At 46.9% G+C, this 21,078-nt stretch overlaps 2 protein-coding genes across 5 annotated transcripts in view; both read left to right on the top strand.

The window, feature by feature from the left end:
* The window catches only part of phf14 (PHD finger protein 14), an 82,266-nt gene that overhangs the window by 54,009 nt on the left and 7,179 nt on the right, over positions 1-21,078 (top strand). For all 4 annotated transcript variants that reach the window (XM_063899126.1, XM_063899124.1, XM_063899127.1 and 1 more), the window contains one exon: positions 7,728-7,845. In XM_063899126.1, coding sequence (XP_063755196.1) covers positions 7,728-7,845 — 118 coding nt within the window. The remainder of the gene's footprint in view (positions 1-7,727; positions 7,846-21,078) is intronic.
* LOC134875182 (structural maintenance of chromosomes protein 4-like) lies at positions 17,156-18,475 on the top strand. The gene is made up of 2 exons (XM_063899643.1): positions 17,156-17,352; positions 17,643-18,475. Exon 2 carries the CDS (start codon positions 17,846-17,848, stop codon positions 18,473-18,475), a length of 630 nt encoding a protein of 209 aa, XP_063755713.1. The 5' UTR covers positions 17,156-17,352; positions 17,643-17,845.

Here is a 21,078-nt window from a genome sequence, read left to right as displayed (position 1 = left end):
ATCCTAATCTGCCTAGCAACTAAAGGGATCAAATACATGTAGGGGAGTAAAAGTACACAGTAGGAAAAGGGAAATATTCAAGAAGAAAAAAGTACCTCAAACTTCGACCTAAGTACTAGAGTAAATCTACCTAGTAACACCTCTGCCCCGGACCCTCTGATTGGTCATATTAAATATAAGAGCTGTTCATTGACGCTGCAGCCTGTAGTCTCTGAACCTCTGAGCGTCGGGACAGAGAGAGACGCTCCGGTTTCTCTGAGAGATGGAAGCAGCCCACCGTGGTGAACTGTAGCTGCCACCCCCCCCATCCCTCATCCTCCACCCTGGGGTCTTTGGGGAGGAAACAGCCGAGATGAGCCCGACTTCAGCTGCTTGGGGATGAGTCCGGGGCCAGGGGGTGCAGTAAAGCGAGGTGGGGGGGGGGGGGCTTCTGTAGCGCAGTAACCTTTCCCATGATGAGTGCGTTTCCCATTACCGCTCTGACACTGGATCCAGGGAGATGATTTAATGGCGGCATTTTGTTTTTGCTGACTTCACCCTTTCCCCCCCACTATTAAAACAGAAAACATAGGAGCTGGGACCGGCTGTGTGGGAAGAGTGGCCAAGCAGCTCCAATCTATTACTCCCCCCCCCCCCCCCCCCCCCCCGTCTCTTTATCCCACTTCCTGTCTCATCCCCTTTCACCGGACCGCCTCCTGCTGTTTATCCTCACAGTGAGAATGAGCCTCACAGGCTGCCGTACATCTGAATTGATAACCTCGTTATAGTTTAATGGAGTCGCTTTAAGATGTTTGTGTTACTGCTGGAGTTCCTGCAGCAAGGTACCAGTAAAGGAGATGTTTCTGTACTGGGTTTGTCCCACTAACCTGAAACTAAACTCTGTTACAGCCCAGTTATTGGCTGCTTCCCACCCTGTGTTTTTTTAATCATTACGCTCTAAAGATGACCAGCAAAGGGTACATCATATCTTAATTGATAACCTCGTTATAGTTTAATGGAGTCGCTTTAAGATGTTTGTGTTTCTGCTGGAGTTCCTGTAGCAAAGATGTTTCTGTACTGGCTTTGTCCCAGCAACCTGAAACTAAGCTCTGATACAGCCCAGTAAAAGCTGTTGTTTTTAACCATCACACACTGAAACTGACCCTCGCAGGCTGCCGTATATCTCAATATTCCTCGTCATAGTGAAATGGAGCTGCTCCCAGCTGTATGGAGGAACTAGTAAAGTATTCTGGTCTCTGTCTCTGGGTCCGTCCCACAGCTCTTCCTCTGCTATAGTTGACTGAGGCCCCCTGCTGGAAACACAACGCCACAGGCCTCCAGTCTGACAAAGCTCCAGGTGTGCAGAACCTCCTCTCCCCTTTTCTCCCCGCAGTGACTCCATTAAAGAGTAAAACAATGGCTCCTTTCTAATGTTTCAGCGGCCCAACGGTAAATCAAAAAGTAGGACGCCAACAAAGTCCAATCATCCTCTGTCCTTTCTTCGGAGAGACACCGGCGCACTCCGTCATGGATGAGAGTCAATGGCGCTGGGCTTTGTGTCACATTGATTTCCGTCTCGTGGACCACTCCCCGGGTAATTGCACTGCCCACTTGGTGATGAATTCATCGCCTTGTTTCAGAGACTCTCACACTGCCGCAGAGAAAGGGAAGTTTTTAGGGCCGCAGACCCGGCGTCGATACCCGGGACGCCATCAATAACCCGACAGGTTCTCTAAGCAGCGCTGCGTCTGGGTTCCTGGTTCCTTTTGTTTCTGCTCTCTGCTCTGGATTTGATAAGGGAAGCAGAGCCGAGGCCTTTCTGAGTATCTCCAGGGGTTCGGAGGAGCTGATCTGAGCAGAAAACACATTCAATCCAAACTGTAAAACAAGACTTTGAGGTCCGACCACTACTGCAGCGTGGAGGCCTGAACTGAAAAGTACTTGTGTATATGTAGGGGGAACTGTTTGAGAGAGCTCCTTGACGGCGCTATAAGGGAAACTCTTTGAATCAACGCCATCACGTTTCATGGCAGAACTAGAGCTCTAAGGGTCATAACTGACCTTGGAATCAGCTCTATTCTTAGCTTAAGGTCCACTTAACTTATCACAAAGACGTCAAAAATGTCTTCGCTCCAGAGTGCAACAGGACGATCAAAAGTGATTTATGCAAAGAAAAGTGGTCCATCTATTTTTCCTCTGGCATAAACAGAGCCGGGAAGATGTAATTGGTTAATTGGATGGACGTAGTTTGAACCTCACGTCTTCTCTGAAATCAGTTTTAACTTTAATGCTTCACTAAAAACTGCAAGAAAGGACCGCATGATCCGGAGGAACAATGGTTCTGCTAGAGCCAGCGCGGGACGAAGCACTTAATAGCCTGGCATTCAAAATGTTACGGACAAAAGAGATGGCATCATTAAATACTCAAGTACCAAAAACTCAAAGTCCTTCCAAAAAGTATTGATATAAATAAAGGCTGTGCCTAAACCAGAGCTCCGGTATGATTCACTGAACTTGAATCCTCTCTCTGTCCTCACTCCTCCACCCCAGCCTCATTCTGTGTCACCACCGTTTCATCAGGGAGATCTAATATAGGGGTGATACGTCACAGGGTCTCTGAGGACGGTCCTCCAGTGACGCCGCTCTGCTTCCTGACGCTCGGACGCACGGCGATGTGAAAGCGGTTTTTCTTTCGGGAATCGGACCAGATCAAATGAAGCCGGCTCAGATTTGTGATCCGTGGGGGGGTGGGGGGGGGTCTGAGGACTTCACACAGATTAAATACCAGATGAAAGTGGACACGAGTCGCCTACCCACAGCAACATGTGTAGCAGACAAAAGCAATCAATCACGTCCCCTCCACCACCTCACCTCCAATAAGATTACATCAATCAATACGCTCTCTTATGAGTGATTGGATTCTGTCGGCTTCCAAAGTGCAAGGGAGGAGGGGGGGGGGCGTTTTACTCAATTTTCCCAATGATTAAAGCAGGGCCAAATTGCTTTGATAACATCAAGGACCTTGCTGTGGCGGGGGTGTAAGGGCAGAGCTGGAGCAGATAGGACTGAGAGTGAGCACAACACTGGCTGAATTACCCAGACCCCCCACTGGGCGTCCAGATTCACCGTCCTCCACGTGCCGACCGCCGGAGACATGTGACTGTAATGCAGTGAGGCAGAAGAACTCCTACAAGAGTTCACCTCTTAATTCTGATCCCAAAGAGCCCTTAAATGAATGCATTTCACTGATGCAGAAAACAATATCCTGCAGAGACAGCTTTCAATATTCTGAAGCCTTGGGGCAAAAGTGACTGTACGTCCAGATACTTTAAAAGAGCCATTCGCTGCTAAAACTGGACTTTAATGGATCAAACACCAGCCAGAGGTTCTCTTAGAGGAGTTAGAGCTCAGAGTTCTTCATTCAACCTCTTCTCGTTATCTCAAAGCGCCTTAAATGAATGCATTAAACCCTATAGATAGATAGACGGATACAGAGGGGATTAAATATACATTATAGTTGTTCTGACTTGTAGAAAAGGAGAATCTTAAGAAGCTATAGTTATATTATTAGATATAGTATAATCAGTTGTGTTCTAACACCCTGCAGCTCAGTGTGAATGTGAAGCTCTGTTTTGACACCTTTTCCTGGATAAATTATCCTGAAGCATCTGTCTCTCACTGGGCAGTTCACCAAACCATCGCTGGCTGAAACCCCAGACTGAGGAAACATGGATGTTTTCTAAATGGATGAAGTGATGATGGACAATTTGGCCAGAAAATGTGGGCTGAGGGTCCAGAAATGCACTTTTTTATAACCATAAAGCGGCTTTAATAGATTTATATCGCTGATGTAAAAACGACCTCACAAGGAGGAAGGATCGCTCATATGGTTGTCTTTATATTGAGTTTTAGCTCATTGTTTTGAACTCTTTCTGGTGTGGTTTGCTCTCGGTGTTTATAGCTGTAGCAGGACGCTGTTTCGTTAGTAAAAAGCTTCAAAAACCCGATCTGTACTTCATTATTCAGACAGAGATAGAGACTAGCTGCAACATTTTGCTGGTGGAGAACAAAATAGAGCAAAAACAGAGATTAGTGGATGCTGATGTTGCTCTGTTACTACTTAGAGAAGCTTAAAAGTTTGCAGCATTTACCTTAAAGGTGATTATATATTTTCTGTACACCTTCTGATCTCCCAAGTGGCCAAACAACATACTGCAGTCTTGTTTTTAGGCTTGGTAATACCTGCCCCTTCGGTTCAGACTGAGATATCTTAAAATCTACTGGATGAAGTGCCGTGGAAATTTGCTCAGATGTGTATAGTCGATAGAGGAAGAAGCTCATTCACTTTGAAGGGCTCTGATTTATATTCTAGCAATTCTGTCTTACCCCAAGACATATCTCAACAACATCCTGCCTTGAAACACAGACGGTCTTTCTCTGACTTGTTTGCAGCGTCCTCATCACCATTCATATCTTTAGAGAGTGTGATTATGATTCAATCGTCTACAGGGATCCTTTATTGTTAGCATGCAGCACAGGGAGATGCACACAAGAAAACGAAACAGAACAAAAACTGTAGGATTGTAAACAGAGGACTCAACTGAAGGAAGCTGCTAATGTAAAGACAAACATGGATACAAGTACAACATGGTCCATCAGCTTTGACGTTCAGTTTGCTTCCTCTCATCCAGTGGTAGTAAGAGCACCAAGTTCTTCATTAAGCCTCTTGATTTGGCTCTCAACGTGTCCCAGATTAATGCATTTCATTGATGCATTCAAATATATATCCAAAGTCCTGCCGCCTCAGGGTGAATGTGTCTGAAGCTCAACCCTGCTAAAGTTAGCCCACCTGTCATGGATAAATGAAGATTAAAACCCACATTACCACACACTCACATCAGTGGGCCGAGCGTTAATTCAAAGATCCCCCCCACGATACCCAGCGCACATTAAACAAGGCTTCATGAAGGTGAAGTAATTAAGCAACGAGCGTGCAGGCGTCACATCCTGCCAGATAAAGAGACCTCCTGTGAGTCTGGAAGGTCTTCAAGAGTCTCCTGCAGAGAAGCTGAGGAGTTTCCCCCTCTCTCCTCGCCGCGTTAGGGCGAGATTCATGTGAAATCAATCGGCAGTTTGTGTGCAACAATGGTGTGTGTGCTCATTAGTGCAGCACACACACTCTGATCATTTGTCTTCTATTCACTGGGTGGCCAGAGGGCACTTAAAATTCCCATCGTATTCTGGGCAGATATGCCTGCTCAGCTGTGTGTGTGTGTGTGTGTGTGTGTGTGTGTGTGTGTGTGTGTGTGTGTGTGTGTGTGTGTGTGTGTGTGTGTGTGTGTGTGTGTGTGTGTGTGTGTGTGTGTGTGTGTGTGTGTGTGTGTGTGTGTGTGTGTGTGTGTGTGTGTGTGTGTGTGTGTGTGTGTGTGTGTGTGTGTGTGTGTGTGTGTGTGTGTGTGTGTGTGTGTGTTCAACCTGCCTCGGCATCTTGGTGCTAATGTGCAGCAGCTGTTAGCTTATAGCCGTACATCTCATAAGATGCCAATTAAACCCCTCCTCTGATTGGAGAGAGGTGAGCGTGTAAACCCTGACGGGGGGGTGTGTGACCTTTGACCTCTCTGCCAGAGGCTAGCTCCTATACCTGTGTGCTTATTAGTTTGACTGGTCAGTCCAAATGAAGGTGTTCTAACCCCTTCCATGCAGAGTGACTGGACCCTACACTCTTCCAAAGTGGGTCCGAAATAACCCGTCAGAACGATGTGTTTTTTAAAGAGTCAGAATTTAGAGAACATTCCAGAAATTTGAAAAAAGTCGTCATTTGGAAAGAATAGTCGGAGATTCAATAAAGTCTAAATTAGGGCCACATGAAGGAGTCAGAATAATGTGAAAATAGTGGGGGGGGGGGAACGTCAGAAATCTGAGATTAAAAAAAGTCAGAATTTGGAAAGAAAGTCTGAAATGTTTAAAAGTCGTAGGTTTTGTTTTGAATATCACTATTTCATCACCAAATTGATAGAAGTTGAGGAGAAAGATTGAACCCAACGCTAGGTTTTGGTTGCACCATCACTTTTTACCAAACCAATAGAAGTTGATGACAGCGTTTTGATCCAGCCCTGAATTACGCTCAAAACGCAAATTTAGCCTGAGATGAAGAACATATTTCAGATTGACCCCCAACAAGCTGTTCAGTCCTCCGTGTTCAGACAGGAAGTGCTGCCATCACTTCCTGTCGAGCGCCAGCCCCCGTCAGCCCGAGGCTGATGTTCTCCATATTGAACCCGTCTGCAGAGCTTCACTCCTGATAGCATCGCACCGCCTAATTCCTCTCAGGAACTCGGTCCAGCAGAAATCTGGAGGACGAGGCGCTGATATCCAAACTCAATAAATCATCTGAGACAGAAGCCTGGACGGAGACGGGTTTACGATATTCATCCTGATGCACGGCAGGAAAAAGCCAACAGAACCAGACAATCGCTTAATAAACTTTAGAGGAGGGGGAAAAGAATGTGCAACTCTGGAGGAAAATGTGGCTCCAAGAAACGTCTCTTTATACTTTTCTTCAGATTTCCATGAATTTATATATTGGAAAAACTCAAATATCAGGGTTCAGACGAAACCAGTATCAGGGTCTCTGCTCCTCTCACTGAGGGCGTGCCCCCCTCAGACCAGAATGCTGATTTCCATGTAAAATGTTAAAGAGCTGCCTGAAAACAATCTCTCTGTTGGTCAGAAAGGGTTTACTGAGTCCAGAGGTATGGAGATGGGGTCAGGTGTCTGGTCAGACGGCAGAGACAGCTTACGGAGAATAAAGAGGGGATGGATGTCCGGTGGGTCTGCGGGGGACGAGTGGCAGGCAGCAGGCTGACACTGAGACTGAGATTTCTGATCCTTTCTTTAACTCTCCTTTTTTCTGGAGAGGAAGTAAAGGAACCGGAGCTCTGGATCTATTTGTTGTTGGAGGTGCGATATATGACTCAGCAGCTTTAAGACGTGAAGACACTTTTATTTTAATGCAGGATTTACACCTGAAAGTGGGCGGGGCTTAACTTAGACAGGACGTGACGTTAGCGCCTCATGCTGTATTTTTAGAAAAAAGGAGGATATGGTTGAAACCCTTAGCCTGTTACACCATAAGGAGCCCTTTATATTCCTCCAGTTTCTTTATTTTGTGGAATAATGAACCTCCCTCTCCTGCTTTTCATTAACTGGTCCTCAGTGACGGTTAAACAGCTACAGGAGAGAAGTCAATACAGCATGGAGACACTGCATTACAGCCTCAGACTGACCTGTGGCTGCAGCACACACACTCTAATCATTTCTGCCCTTCAACACACACACACACACACACACACACACACACTCCACAATTAGAGCCAATTATGTCCTAATCAATGAGGGAGATTCACATGCTCCAATGAGAATCTGATAACGGGGGTCAGACGAGACGCTCACAGAGCAGAGACCGTGTTGATCTGCAGAGGGGAAGATAGATTCAGATCAAGGGAAAGGAAGACGTATGAAAGGGGCCACTGCAAGATCTCCTGTTTATCTGGTTTTACTGTCCAACGGTATAATTACGTTAAATTTACAACTCAGTTTTGTAAATGGCAGAATGACTGACGGTCATTCAGAAAAAGATGCAATGATTTCAGACGCCAATAAACACATTCATCGTTTAACTGTGTGTGTGTGTGTGTGTGTGTGTGTGTGTGTGTGTGTGTGTGTGTGTGTCTCTCTCTTTCTCTCAGGTGCGACCAGTGCCGGCTCTGCTATCACTTCGGCTGCCTGGACCCCCCCCTGAAGAAATCCCCCAAACAGACAGGGTACGGCTGGATCTGCCAGGAGTGTGACACTTCCTCCTCCAAGGTCAGTGTGTGTGTGTGTGTGTGTGTGTGTGTCACTCAGCAGCAGGATGAAGCAGCGGGCGACGTGTTTTAATTGCTGATTATTATTTAGAATTCTCGCCGTAATGAATCTGCTTTTGGCCGTCCTGAACGTGCCGGGAGAGGTGATTTTTGGTTTTGGTTTTGGACAGAAAATTGAATTTCTCGTTAAATATCTGACAAATATTGCAAATGCTTTGGTAAATAAGACATAAGAACTGAGCCTTAATCAGGGAGTGTTAGCTGCTTGTAAAGAGAGAGAGACCTGGGTTTAAAGGTAGCTCTTCTTCATTCTGCAGAAGCATTGTAACAGAGTACATTAGCTGCAAAAGTAGATCCTAAAAAGCAGGATTTAATCGTGGTGGAAATAAAGAACGACTCCTGTTTTTGTTGAGCCTGTTTTTACGAGACCCTGTAAGAGGGACTGATTGGGCCGCCTCTGGACTAAATGAGTAGAGCCTGGTGCTGTGCGTCTCTCTCTGTGCTGCAGCGGGATCAGCACAGAGGAAACGCTGAATCACAGGAATAAAACGCTCAATTATCAGCAAACTGAAGGTTAGAGCTGTCTTTAAATGTTAAGTGTTCCCTTGTACAAATCTGTACGAATCAGAGAGGCTTTCAAATGCATTCGTGGTGGGTTTGAGTGCAATGCATATTGGTTTGACATGACAGGACATACCGGCCGAACGGAGTCATATTTTCATGTGAAGTAAACCTGACATCCAGGATGAGTTCCAGCATCAGACCTGAACATCTGCCTCCTTACATCTGGGAGTTTTAGACGTAGGGTGAGTTCAGGTCCACTGGGATTCTGCTTCACCTTCTGATGAACCTCAGAAACACGCTCCCACACATCCTCATGAACTCACAGCCTTCATCTGAGTCTCTGCTGCAGACTGGAAACCAGTACGTTTACACTGACTGCTACACAGGAGGCATCTCTTAAAGTACCAGTCCGTACTCTGTCTGTTCTGAGTTCCTCCAGTCTGAGCTGCTTCCGCCACCCTGAAGATGAGAAGTGCTTCACAATGTTTGCGTCTTAGACTGTCTAGAGTTTTATATTTAGACAATATAAAGGTTAGGTTTGTGTCTTGTCCCAAACCAAAGCCCAATACTGATTATGAATCATGCACAGTGTGTAGTTCACAGAGGAACATGGTCCCCTCTGCAGGTCCTCTTTAATCTGTGGAAATCATCTACTTTATTCTAATTCCTGAGACGTGTTAGAGCTAGAAACCAGTTCACTATGACTCCTACTTCCCGCTTATTGTCGAGTATCTCTCTGCAGTTTTTGGTCCAGTCTGGGATTTGAACTTGTGGCCTTTTTGGTTCCAAGTTCCTGAAAACTGAGCTACTTTCTCCCACCCAAAAAAACAAGGACTGCTTTGGGAAAGTCCTCGTCGAGATGGTCTACAGTTTTGTAGATTTAGATGATTAACATGAAAGCGGTTATTCGGGCTCGGTCAGGGAAAGGCGGAGCTTTGGCTCTCGGGGATAAAAGAGTGTTAAAAACGTTCCAAAAAACTCCAAAGAATTTCATTAAAATGATGTGAAAATGAGACCAGATAAAAATGGGAATCAGTTGGGGTCTTGTCCCCTCCATGATCATCCCTCCTACAGATATTCAGTGAGTAATTCAGAGGAACCTGAGCCCCTCCTCTCTAATCAGGAGGTAAAGACTTGCCTGTTGCTGCTGTCGACCTTTAGCAGTGAAGACAAACCCCCCCCCCCCCCCCGTCGTTCTGCCTCCTCCAACACTTTTTATTCCCCCCGGAGTTTCTTGTCCCTATGAAGTGTCTCATCCTCCCCCGCCTCCCTCCCACTTGTTAACATCAAATGTGAGACCCTGTCCCCCCCGGCTCTCCCTCCCCACCCCGGCGGTGACAGCGTTTGCTGAGACGAATCCCAGTGAAGGCCCTCCTCTCCTCAGCCGCCAGAAGCACGGCGTTCAGGAACCGCTTCAACGTGTTCCTCTCTGAAACTCCGGTCCGACCTGAAAACAGATTCCTCTGCTTTGAGCAAACGCTTTAAAGGTTGCTCAAGTTGCTGAACGGGTGTTTTTACTGACTGCAATTCTGCAGAGTAGGAGATCTATGGAGGGAACACAGGGATTTTAGCCTCTGCAGACCGTTTACATGCACCAACACCTATAGAACTACAGGAGAGGGAACACAGGGATTTTAGCCTCTGCAGACCGTTTACATGCACCAACACCTATAGAACTACAGGAGAGGGAACACAGGGATTTTAGCCTCTGCAGACCGTTTACATGCACCAACACCTATAGAACTACAGGAGAGGGAACACAGGGATTTTAGCCTCTGCAGACCGTTTACATGCACCAACACCTATAGAACTACAGGAGAGGGAACACAGGGATTTTAGCCTCTGCAGACCGTTTACATGCACCAACACCTATAGAACTACAGGAGAGGGAACACAGGGATTTTAGCCTCTGCAGACCGTTTACATGCACCAACACCTATAGAACTACAGGAGAGGGAACACAGGGATTTTAGCCTCTGCAGACCGTTTACATGCACCAACACCTATTGAACTACAGTGGTGGTGGGGGGGGGGGCTTCCTTAATTTCTGTCAGAGGAGCCTTGGATTAAAGGTTTCGGGTCCAAAACGACGCTATAGAACAAAGAGTGAAGCCTTTGAAATATCAGATCTGGATGAAGTCTAACTCCCCCCCCCCCCCCCCCCCCCCCCCCCCCCAAGCCCCCCTGTGTGTAACAGGCGTGTTTGAGCAACATGAATCCGACACGTGTTCCTCTGATGTTGCAGGTCTTGGTTTTGCGAGGCGTTCAGAGTTTGACATTTTTGAGCGGCGCGTGGTTCAGACCTTTGGAGGCGAGGGGCCGCGAGTCTCTGAGAGGCGGGAGATAATTGGCGGCACTGAGGGCGTCTGAAAGCACTCTGAGATGAGAGCTGTATTTAAGAAACTTTATTATCTGCTTTCAAATGCCAAGTCACGCTCCGCTCCTGCCTGCGGGGGGGCGGGGCTTCTGAAATGCCAGCATTAAGTGCAGAATATTACAGAATATCACCTGATGGCTGGGACTAAGCTGCAGGGGGGGGACGCTGAGACCCACCCCTCCCCCTCAGTGATTATATATATATTTAGCAGCTCGGCTCTTATCTGAGAGGAAGAGGAGCGATGCTGACATCAGTTTCTTTAATGTCTGTTGAATAAGAGCAGAGACTTCTGCCGGGGTCTCGGGGGTCTCACGGTGGAGGTAGAAGTACTCAGAGTCCTCATTCAAAATGAACTTTATTTAAAAAGGCTCTTTAAGCTCACAGTATAAACATGTTCGAGCAAAAGGTAAGGAAACATTTATAGAAACATAAAAAGAAAAGCATTTAATATTAATATATTTGAGGCAAAAATGAGAATTAAAAGAAGAAGAAAAAGATCTGTGTTTGAATATAAGATAGGGGACAAGTGTGGGGAAAATATATATCATATAAATATATATCATATAAATATATATGATATATATTTATATGATATATTTCCAGATGAACAACAGAAGGTATGTTCTGCGATGGTGTGTCGGTGATTCTCTCGTGGAGTCGGTGCAGCAGGACTCCAGGAGCTGCTGGCGTTGTGCAGTAAACGCTTCATTACAGCGCAGTGTTTCTGCAGCGCTCAGATAAACCCGGGGCCCACACCCCCCACTGCGGCCCCCAGCCCTCTGAATTGATTGCAGCAGTACACAGTCCGTTGTATATTGACGTCCGGCCTTTACTTCAGAGCTTTATTTACATCTGGATCTGAGCGCTGAACGCCAGCAGCTGGAGACGTTGTGTTCAAAGTCTCCGACTGAGTGTGGGAGTTTCTGCTTTCCACTCGCTCTCTTCAAAAGGAAAGAAAACGGCTGGAATTCGGTCCGTTAAACTCGGTTCTCCTCACTTCTTCTGCAGCCGGAGGTCCACGCCCACCCATCTGAAGTTACTTTAGAGCCCAAAGCAGGGAGAAGACTTTTAGACTTAAATAGAAGTACTCACACCACGCAGTACTCTGTTCCAAGAGGCCTTTAAAACGTACCATTGAAAGTATGAAGAAGTGTTTCCTCTGTTTGTTGGCCTGCATTATTAACGCCACTGTTGACGGTTAATCGGAGGAGTATTACCTCTCCGGCGGCGCCATCAATCAGCGGCTCCGTCACTTGACCTGTGGAGAGTGTAATTAAATTATCCTAATGAACGTAATGAAGCTTCACACTCCGCTGCTCCGCCGAGTCCGGGAAATTAAAGAGAAGCGGGCTCATCACTCATCAGCGTCCAGAGGAACAGGGAGTCTCTGAGGGAGATATTACATTTCATTCTCTTAACCAGTTCAGCAGCAGTGACATCACTATGGAACACTCGCGCTCCTACTGGCTAAGGGGGCGGGACATCTGTAAGAGTTGACCAATCACAACAGAGCCGGCCAGCTAATCAATCAGAGCAGACTGGGCTGTGGTTTCAGACAGAGGGTGAGAAGAGGTGCAGCAGCACAGACAGTATGAGAAACATAAAGAGCTTTCTGAACATTAAAGCATGGAGACATGTCCCAGGAGAGACACAGAGCATGGAGACATGTCCCAGGAGAGACACAGAGCATGGAGACATGTCCCAGGAGAGACACAGAGCATGGAGACATATCCCAGGAGAGACACAGAGCATGGAGACATGTCCCAGGAGAGACACAGAGCATGGAGACATGTCCCAGGAGAGACACAGAGCATGGAGACATGTCCCAGGAGAGACACAGAGCATGGAGACATGTCCCAGGAGAGACACAGAGCATGGAGACATGTCAACATGTAATAAGACAGTCAGTAATACTTTTGGTATATTTACATTTCTTTGAAACAAGTTTTTTGAAAAGCTTCACAAAACTTGTTTCAACTGAATTCCTCTGACTGTCTGTAGGCTTCAGTATACACCAAAGCAACCCCCCCCCCCCCCCCCTACTTGGACATAAACCTGACTCTGAACATAGCCAGTTTTACTCAGAATTGTTTGTGTGTTTCAGAATAAAATAATGTCCTGAGTAGAATACATTTCTTCGATCTGAAGTGCCTCTCAGGAGCTGCGATCGATATTCCCAACACTCGTCCTCTCGTGCCGTGATGACCTCATCGCGCGGGTCTCTTGAACACGCTGAAGTTTAAGCGCAGTTTAATGTGATTTAAGGCAGCGGCTAAACTCTGAGGGCCGGCGAGTCGGGACGCCGGAGAGGAAATCGATGGCGAGGAGGCCCCTCCATCACTTTAACTAGGCGCCGCAGACCCTCGCAGGGGCCAATTTGTGGCGTAAACAGGAGTGTGTGTGATGGCTGCCGGGTCCCCTGTGGCCCCGGAGATCCATTCCTCCGGCCCCGGCTCTCCGTAATGACCCTGTTAGCGGCTCTGCAGACCCCCGCTCTGCTTTATGGCTGTAAACGCTGAGGCTGACACGGCTTTTTATCGCCCTTCGTTAAGATAACATTCCCACAAGTCCCGGCTCCTGCTGCGTGGGCAGGAAGTCGCTCTGATGAATATCCAGATTTCTCTTCCCTGAATATAGGGGGTCATTTGGAGATATTCTGGGTTAAGGGTCTACATAAAAATGGACCAATGAGGGTGGGACAAGCACTAATAGACAGGAAGAGACTGATATATGTTATACTTTCAATGCTTTCAGCTTCCTTTCCCTGGTGATCTGGGACTCCAAACTGAAATCTACCCGGCAACAGAGTTTATATTTTAGCACGACGGTAACTTTCTGAACTGTTGTTAATTATCTAAAGCTGATCTGTTCTGTTTGTCCTGGTTTATTACACACATAATATCAGAGAATAATGAGTCATACATTTTGGAGAAGTGACAACTCAAAGTGAGCGAAGTCGGAGAAAAAACAGAAACTCTAAAGATACTACAGACTTCTTTCAACATGTTTTAATTCCGTAATAAAGGTAAGAATTCTGAGTTTTGAAAATAAATTCAGATTAAATCTCAGAATTAAATTTTCCTATTTTTTGGTAATTCTGAAATTAAGTTCAGAATTTTTAGATTTTCAGAAAAATAATATATTTGTTGTTTTTCAGTATATTTCAAATTCTCACGTAGAATAAATTAAGGATTCAGAAAGAAGTCTAATTTTAAAATCTGACTTTATTCCCATAATTCAGAAGAACATATTTCAGAGTCTGAATGATGAATCTGATTCACTAGTAAACCGCAGATCTCAGCCTGTGCACGAGGCTCTGCTTAATCCTCAACGCTCCGGATGAAAACAGGAAGCAGCGGTTCTGTATCCTCTTCTTCTGTGGTTGTCTGCTACTTGTGAATTTTACCCGATTAAATTAGGCGTCGCCCGGCTGCCTCGAGTCACGCCTCGCCGACACGGAAACACGTCTCTGAGAGAGCGAGACGTTTCAGAACGCCCTTTGTCATAAAGGAAATGGGAATTGCAAATATGCTCAGTCATGAATGTAGTGTGTGTGTGTGTGTGTGTGTGTGTGTGTGTGTGTGTGTGTGTGTGTGTGTGTGTGTGTGTGTGTGTGTGTGTGTGTGTGTGTGTGTGTGTGTGTGTGTGTGTGTGTGTGTGTGTGTGTGTGTGTGTGTGTGTGTGTGGAGAGATGGTGCTGTGTAGCGCGTAACGTAGCGCCTGCACAGCCTAATGAAGCCGCTGTTTATGACCCTCTGCTACTCTGTCATCTACACACACACACACACAGGAGTGCTTCTACCTACCACATGTTTCATCCTCAGAGGATAAACTGTATTCATATATTTGGGGAATTGGGATTAAATTGTTGTATTATCAAATAATTCAATAGAATTTAAAATATATTCTTCTACAGTTTTCAAAAAGTTGGAAAACAATCCATTTGTATTTACTGTCTGATAACGATGGGTTTAGTATTTCACTGTAGAATTTAGTTTGTTTATCATTTCTGCGTTTGCTTGAAAAATGAATCCCTAAAAAGCAGCTTTTTATTTTGACGCGAGTAAAGTGTCCCAGTATTTAATTTAGGGATTATTTTTAATTATTATTTAAGCCTTTTATTTGCATTTACACAGATTATGTGTGTGTGTGTGTGTGTGTGTGTGTGTGTGTGTGTGTGTGTGTGTGTGTGTGTGTGTGTGTGTGTGTGTGTGTGTGTGTGTGTGTGTGTGTGTGTGTGTGTGTGTGTGTGTGTGTGTGTGTGTGTGTGTGTGTGTGTGTGTGTGTGTGTGTGTGTGTGTGTGTGTGTGTGTGTGTGTGTGTGTGTGTGTGTGTGTGTGTGTGTGTGTGTGTGTGTGTGTGTGTGTGTGTGTGTGTGTGTGTGTGTGTGTGTGTGTGTGTGTGTGCGTGTGCGCTCTCAGAGGGTTTAATGGTGTACGCAGCAGGACGTGAAGCTGGACTCTTCTTTGTTCCCACCCGGGGCTGAACCTCCTCCTCCTCTTCATCACATGACAGCTCCGCTCTGCCCTTTAAAGCGCGACCCCTCCTCCTATAAAAGTGGCATTTCATTATCATACATGTAGAGCAGCAGAGAAAACAAACCCTCCTCCTCCTCCTCCTCTTCCTCCTCCTAGGGGATTGATGGAGATATTTATCCCACAATGCCACAGTCCATCAGCTGCTGCAGGCCCGTCACTCTGAACGAAACAAACGCCACCAACCCTCCTCCGTAGCGAGCTGCACGCTTTAACACTTCAACCAGCCGGCAGTATTATTCAGCTTCTTCTCAGCTGGTTTTTAGGGGTTCTGAAATGTACTGCAGAGCTGCAGCAGCTCCAGAACAAACACAGGGACAGAGTTAGCCTCTAACCTGAGATGAACCCAGAGCTGAAAGAGCGGATATACCGGTCTCAAATCACACCAAATGAATTCCGTCTGTGGGATGATTATATACGTAGTAGTTTGCCTACGCAGTGACACCATTGGGAATATTTTTCTCAGCAGGTGGTGGACAACAAAGCCAGAGCTACCAGGAGAGAAAGTATTGGTCTCAGTTGACACCAAATCAGAACTTATAAGCCTTTAAACTGCAGATCAAATCGTGTTTGAGGATCTTTTTGATGCCCAAACCTGGCCGCAAGTCAGTGACTCTGTTGGGACTATCTTTATATCTTTCTCAAGAGTTGGTGGAGGCCAGATGAGAGCTAACAGAGAGGGAACTTCAGTCTAAAGCGACTCTGAAATCGGTCTGTGTAGAATAGAATAGAACCACTCTACTGATCCCGATTTGGGAAATGTTTATGTTGCAGCAGCATAAAAAGACCATGTTATAGTTTGCTTTTAAAGGCGATTTTATGTCAGTATTTGCCCTAAAGCTGATAGGAAGTCAGTGAATCCATAGGGAGTATCTTTATACCTTTCTCAGGACTTGGTAGAGTCCAAAACCAGAGCCACCAGGAGAGTGAAGTGTGTCTCAGTGGACACCAGCATCTCTAACACTGGTCTCTGTTGCAGTTTGCTGACGCATGTCTCTGAGGCCAGAGCCCCCACAACGTGTTGTGTGTGCAGCTCTCTCCGATGCCCTTAAGAGGCAGGAAGTCAGCAAATGCATCTTTTAAATATGGTTCCAGAAGTTTTTTAATTGCCGCCCGGATGTTCCTCGGCAAATTGAAAATGCCACGCGGTGACGGACTGCTCCCTCTCAGGAGTCGCTTCCTCCCCAAACCGCTCTTCAGACGCTGCGCGGTGACACTGGCGTCTCAGACATGATGAACAGAGTGCTCTGCAGGCGGTTTCTGCGGATAGATATGGGGGGGGGGGGGCAATCTGCGACTGTAGAATAACTCCCAGGGGGGGAGCTGCAGGATGCTACACTATCTCCTTAAATACAAGAATAAGTAATACTTTAAAGAGTCCTCTCCTGCTGATGTTCAGGTGTATATCAGTATGTAGTGTCTCTACTTTAAAGAGTCCTCTCCTGCTGATGTTCAGGTGTATATCAGTATGTAGAGTCTCTACTTTAAAGAGTCCTCTCCTGCTGATGTTCAGGTGTATATCAGTATGTAGAGTCTCTACTTTAAAGAGTCCTCTCCTGCTGATGTTCAGGTGTATATCAGTATGTAGCGTCTCTACTTTAAAGAGTCCTCTCCTGCTGATGTTCAGGTGTATATCAGTATGTAGTGTCTCTACTTTAAAGAGTCCTCTCCTGCTGATGTTCAGGTGTATATCAGTATGTAGTGTCTCTACTTTAAAGAGTCCTCTCCTGCTGATGTTCAGGTGTATATCAGTATGTAGTGTCTCTACTTTAAATAGTCCTCTCTGCTGATGTTCAGGTGTATATCAGTATGTGAAAAGACTCCCTGGATTTTCGTCCTTTTTTTCAGTTATCTTTCTAATATGGTGAATCTGCCAAACTGAATCCCACTCCACCTGCCAGCTAAGGGGCGGAGACTATAAATAGCCTGCTCACCCTTTAGTTCATCCTTTGCACTCCCTGCCAGCACACCAATTTAACCCTGTGTCCTGAGTTTCCTCCACATATCCTGAAGTGTGCGTCTTCAAGTTAACGTGAGTGGTCAATTCATTGTTTATTGTTTCATTTGTATGCCTTTGTGGTAGTTTTGCTGATCCCTTTGTTCTCAGACATGTGCTAGGAGCCATGTGGGAATTGTTTGTTGCTTGTTTGTTACTTTGCTGTTTAGTTGTGGATTGCGTATTCACACATGATTGTTGCTTGTTCGTTGCCTTTGCTGTTTAGTTCTGAATTGTGTATTTGCACATGATTGTTGGTTTCTCTGTTTGATTGACCACTTCGTTATTTAATTGTAGTTGTATTGTTTCTTTGTTTTCTCATGCAGCACACAAAATAATCAAGACCAAAAGGGAAAATAAATACTGGTTCTTGCATTAAACCCTGCCTTCTCCTTGCCTCATTGCATCCTTGCCCTTTGGGTCTTCTGACCGAGACCCTGTCTGCTCGCCACACTCACTCTCCCCGAACCAAATCACCCCTACAGTTCCTTCAATGGTCCTTCGAGCCGGATACTGAGTGAGTGATACCATGGCAGGCAACGGTAAGGAGTCAAGAGAGTTGACGTTGCCAGAGAAGGCCCCCCAAGCTGGAACCAGAAGTGAGGGGACGGTATCCAGACCTACACGAGAGAGACGTCCACCTGACCGCTATGGCTTCCTGGATCCTGATGGGAAACTCTCCAGCCAGCCCAAAAGCCTCCCTCGTCACAGCCAAGCAGCCGTACTGCCGCCTCCACCCCCAGGTGCTGTTGATGTCCAGGCGGATGACCATGAAAACCCTGATCAGACGCTGAGAGAGAACACAGCCGCTGAGGAACGAGGAGTGGAGGAGGAAGAGACGACAGTCGAGGAGGAAGAAGAAGAGGACTATGAAGTTACCCACGACTATGTCCAGCTTGAATCAGCAGCTCTTCAGCCCGCTCCACTGCCCGCTCCACTGCCCGCTCCACAGCCAGCTACACAGCCAGCATCTGCTCCGATCCACCTGAGAGATGTGAGACCTGGCAGATCCAGGGGCAAGAGCGACAAGCGTGAGCCACCACCAAGGTCGAAGACGGCCTTCTCTTCTAGCTCCACTTATGCTAGTGGGAGCTCCCGAAGCTCACGCAGGAGCCAACAGGTGGAGCTCACCCCCACAACAGGCGGCCATGGTCGATGAGAGGAGGAAACTTGGAGAACTGCAGGAGATACAGCGTCAGATTGAGGAGGAACAAGCTATAGATGAACGGGCACAAGAACTGGATAGGCGAGCACAAGAAGCTTTGAAGGAGAGAGAGAGGATGACCCGGTCTCTTACTCTACAGCGACGACTACGGAAAGTCCGAAGAGAACTGGAAGAGGCTCGATTAATCACATCCTTCACTGGGGATGTAGGAATGACCACAGAACATCCACCCGCTCCGCCAGCTATGTCCAGTGTGAATGACCCACCTCAAGTGCTTGCTCCTTTTTCCCTGAGCTCCAGAGTCCTGGATTCAGCTGAACCTGTTGATCTGTTCTCCGAGCAGCAGGCTCCCCCTGAGGTTCCTCAGACATCGGTCTCCTATCAAGTTCCAGTGAGTGAACAATCTCTTTCGTACCACCACTTACCTCCAGCTGTGAGTCTACCTGTAGATGCTGTGAGTCAAGCAGCAACTTCTGATCCTACTGCTGAGAGTCACACATTACTTCAGACTTCCAGTCCCGAGCATGCGGCTCCATCACCTCCTTTGTTTCACCACATAGCGCTGACCGCACCTCGTCCGGCCAGGAGTCAGAGGCCTTCAGATCCGGTTCGTGAGAAACCTGCACCTCTTTCCTTGCCTAACCCCATTGAGAGGGTATCAGAGGGCGCTAGTATAATGGAGCTTTTAGTAGCGACTGCCTTTGGCATCCCGAAGCCAAGATTGCCTTATTTTGAGAGCGGAAAGGAAAGTGACTTTGTTCTGCTTACCATGGCGTTGGAGAATCTCTTAGATATCCACGCTCACCTTTCTGAACAGTACAAGTTTCAGGTCCTTATGGATCACTTGAGGCTGCCAAGTGCATACAAACTGGCAAAGTCCTATATGCACGCCTCAACTCCCTACACTTCCGCTCTTGCTGCCCTTAAGGCGAAGTATGGCCAGCCACGGCAGTTGGTCCAAAGTGAAATAGCTAGCATCCTCAATTCACCACCTGTCAGACTTGGTGACAGCAACGCTTTCCAGGACTTCGCTCTTTCTGTACATTCATTGATTGGCATGCTGAGGTCAGTGGAAGGTGCAGACGGAAGTGAGTTACGGTGTGGCTCTCACGTAGACAGGCTTCTTGCCAAGCTCCCCATTCAAAACCGAGACAGTTTCATTGAGCACTGTTTGCTTCGTGGCATCTTGAAAGAGGGTTCAGAACAATCATACACCTTGGAAGATTTTTCAGCATGGCTCAAGGTTAAAGCCCGGGCCAAGAGTATTGCCCAACAAGTCTCGGGACCTGCGTCAGTGGAGAGACGAGAGCCAGTCCAGAAGAACCTGGGGAGAAGGGCGACGCCGACCACGATGTACCTGAGCAACACCGCCACTGTGGAGAGCCAGCCTGATGTTCAACCAAGCCATGGAAGGGGGATGACAATCCATGGGAAACCCAAGTTCCAACCTTTTTGTCCATACTGTAACAACAAGGAACACTTCCTGGGAACTTGCCCGAAAGTTAAAGAATTTAGCCCGTCACAACTGAGAACCTGGATAGAGAGGAATGATCGTTGCTACAGATGTGCCCGCTGTCATAAGCCAGATAATTGCACCCTCAAAAAGCCTTGCAATGTCTGCAAAGAGTTGCATCTCACCATCCTGCATAACATCATACCTCAACCGTCAACATCTAAAGGCCCCCATGGCTCAGAGAAATCAGCAACGGGAAACACCCTCAATCTGCTCGTCCGTGCACCTTGTTCTGCAGACACTCTGTACATGGATCAGCCAAACAGATCTCCCCGTGTGATGTTGAAGGTAGTCCCAATTTTCTTGATCAATGGCCGGCAGAGGCTGAAGACATATGCCATACTTGACGATGGTTCAGAAAGAACGATCATCCTAACCTCTGCAGTGTCCCAGCTGCAACTAAAAGGACCAGAAGAGGTCCTGAATCTCAGAACTGTGCGTCATGAGGTGATTCCCATAAGTGGTGAGACAATCTCCTGTTCAATCTCCCCAGTGAGCCAGAAGAAAATCAAATTCCTTATAGCCAATGCCTTTACTGCTCCTGTCCTCAACTTGGCTGAGCATTCCTGTCCCGCCTCTGACCTGCAGAGGGAGTATTCCCACTTACGAGGCCTACCCTTACCGGACTTTGTCCAAGCCCGGCCGCTGATCCTGATAGGCTCAGATCATTCCCACTTGTTGGTGCCCAAAGAGCCTGTCCACATGGGACCTTATGGGGGACCCATCGCCGTCCATACTGCCTTGGGTTGGGCTGTTCAGGGCCCAGCCAATGCCTTACCTCGACTTCAGACTTCTGATGTACAAGCCTTGTTCACACTCTGCAACACTGTATCCTGCCCAGCTACTGCTGAGTTGATGGAGAATGTGGAGAGACTGTGGAGACTCGATTCCTTTCCACACCGTAAGGAGAAGGAAGTAACCCGCTCTAAGCAGGATCATTATTGCCTGGAGCTGCTCGAGACGAAAACTGCAGTGAAAGAAGCAGGTGGAGTGTCTCGATATGCTACCCCATTGCTCAGAGCACCGAACAGTCCACGGCTAACCTCTTCAACCCATAACTTGTTGCCATGGCTGCGAGGAACTG

This window comes from Eleginops maclovinus, chromosome 13 (assembly GCF_036324505.1).
Source record: "Eleginops maclovinus isolate JMC-PN-2008 ecotype Puerto Natales chromosome 13, JC_Emac_rtc_rv5, whole genome shotgun sequence".
Taxonomy (NCBI): domain Eukaryota; kingdom Metazoa; phylum Chordata; class Actinopteri; order Perciformes; family Eleginopidae; genus Eleginops; species Eleginops maclovinus.
The sequence above is the reverse complement of the archived record's forward strand: the minus strand, read 5'-3'. Positions and strand labels throughout refer to the sequence as shown.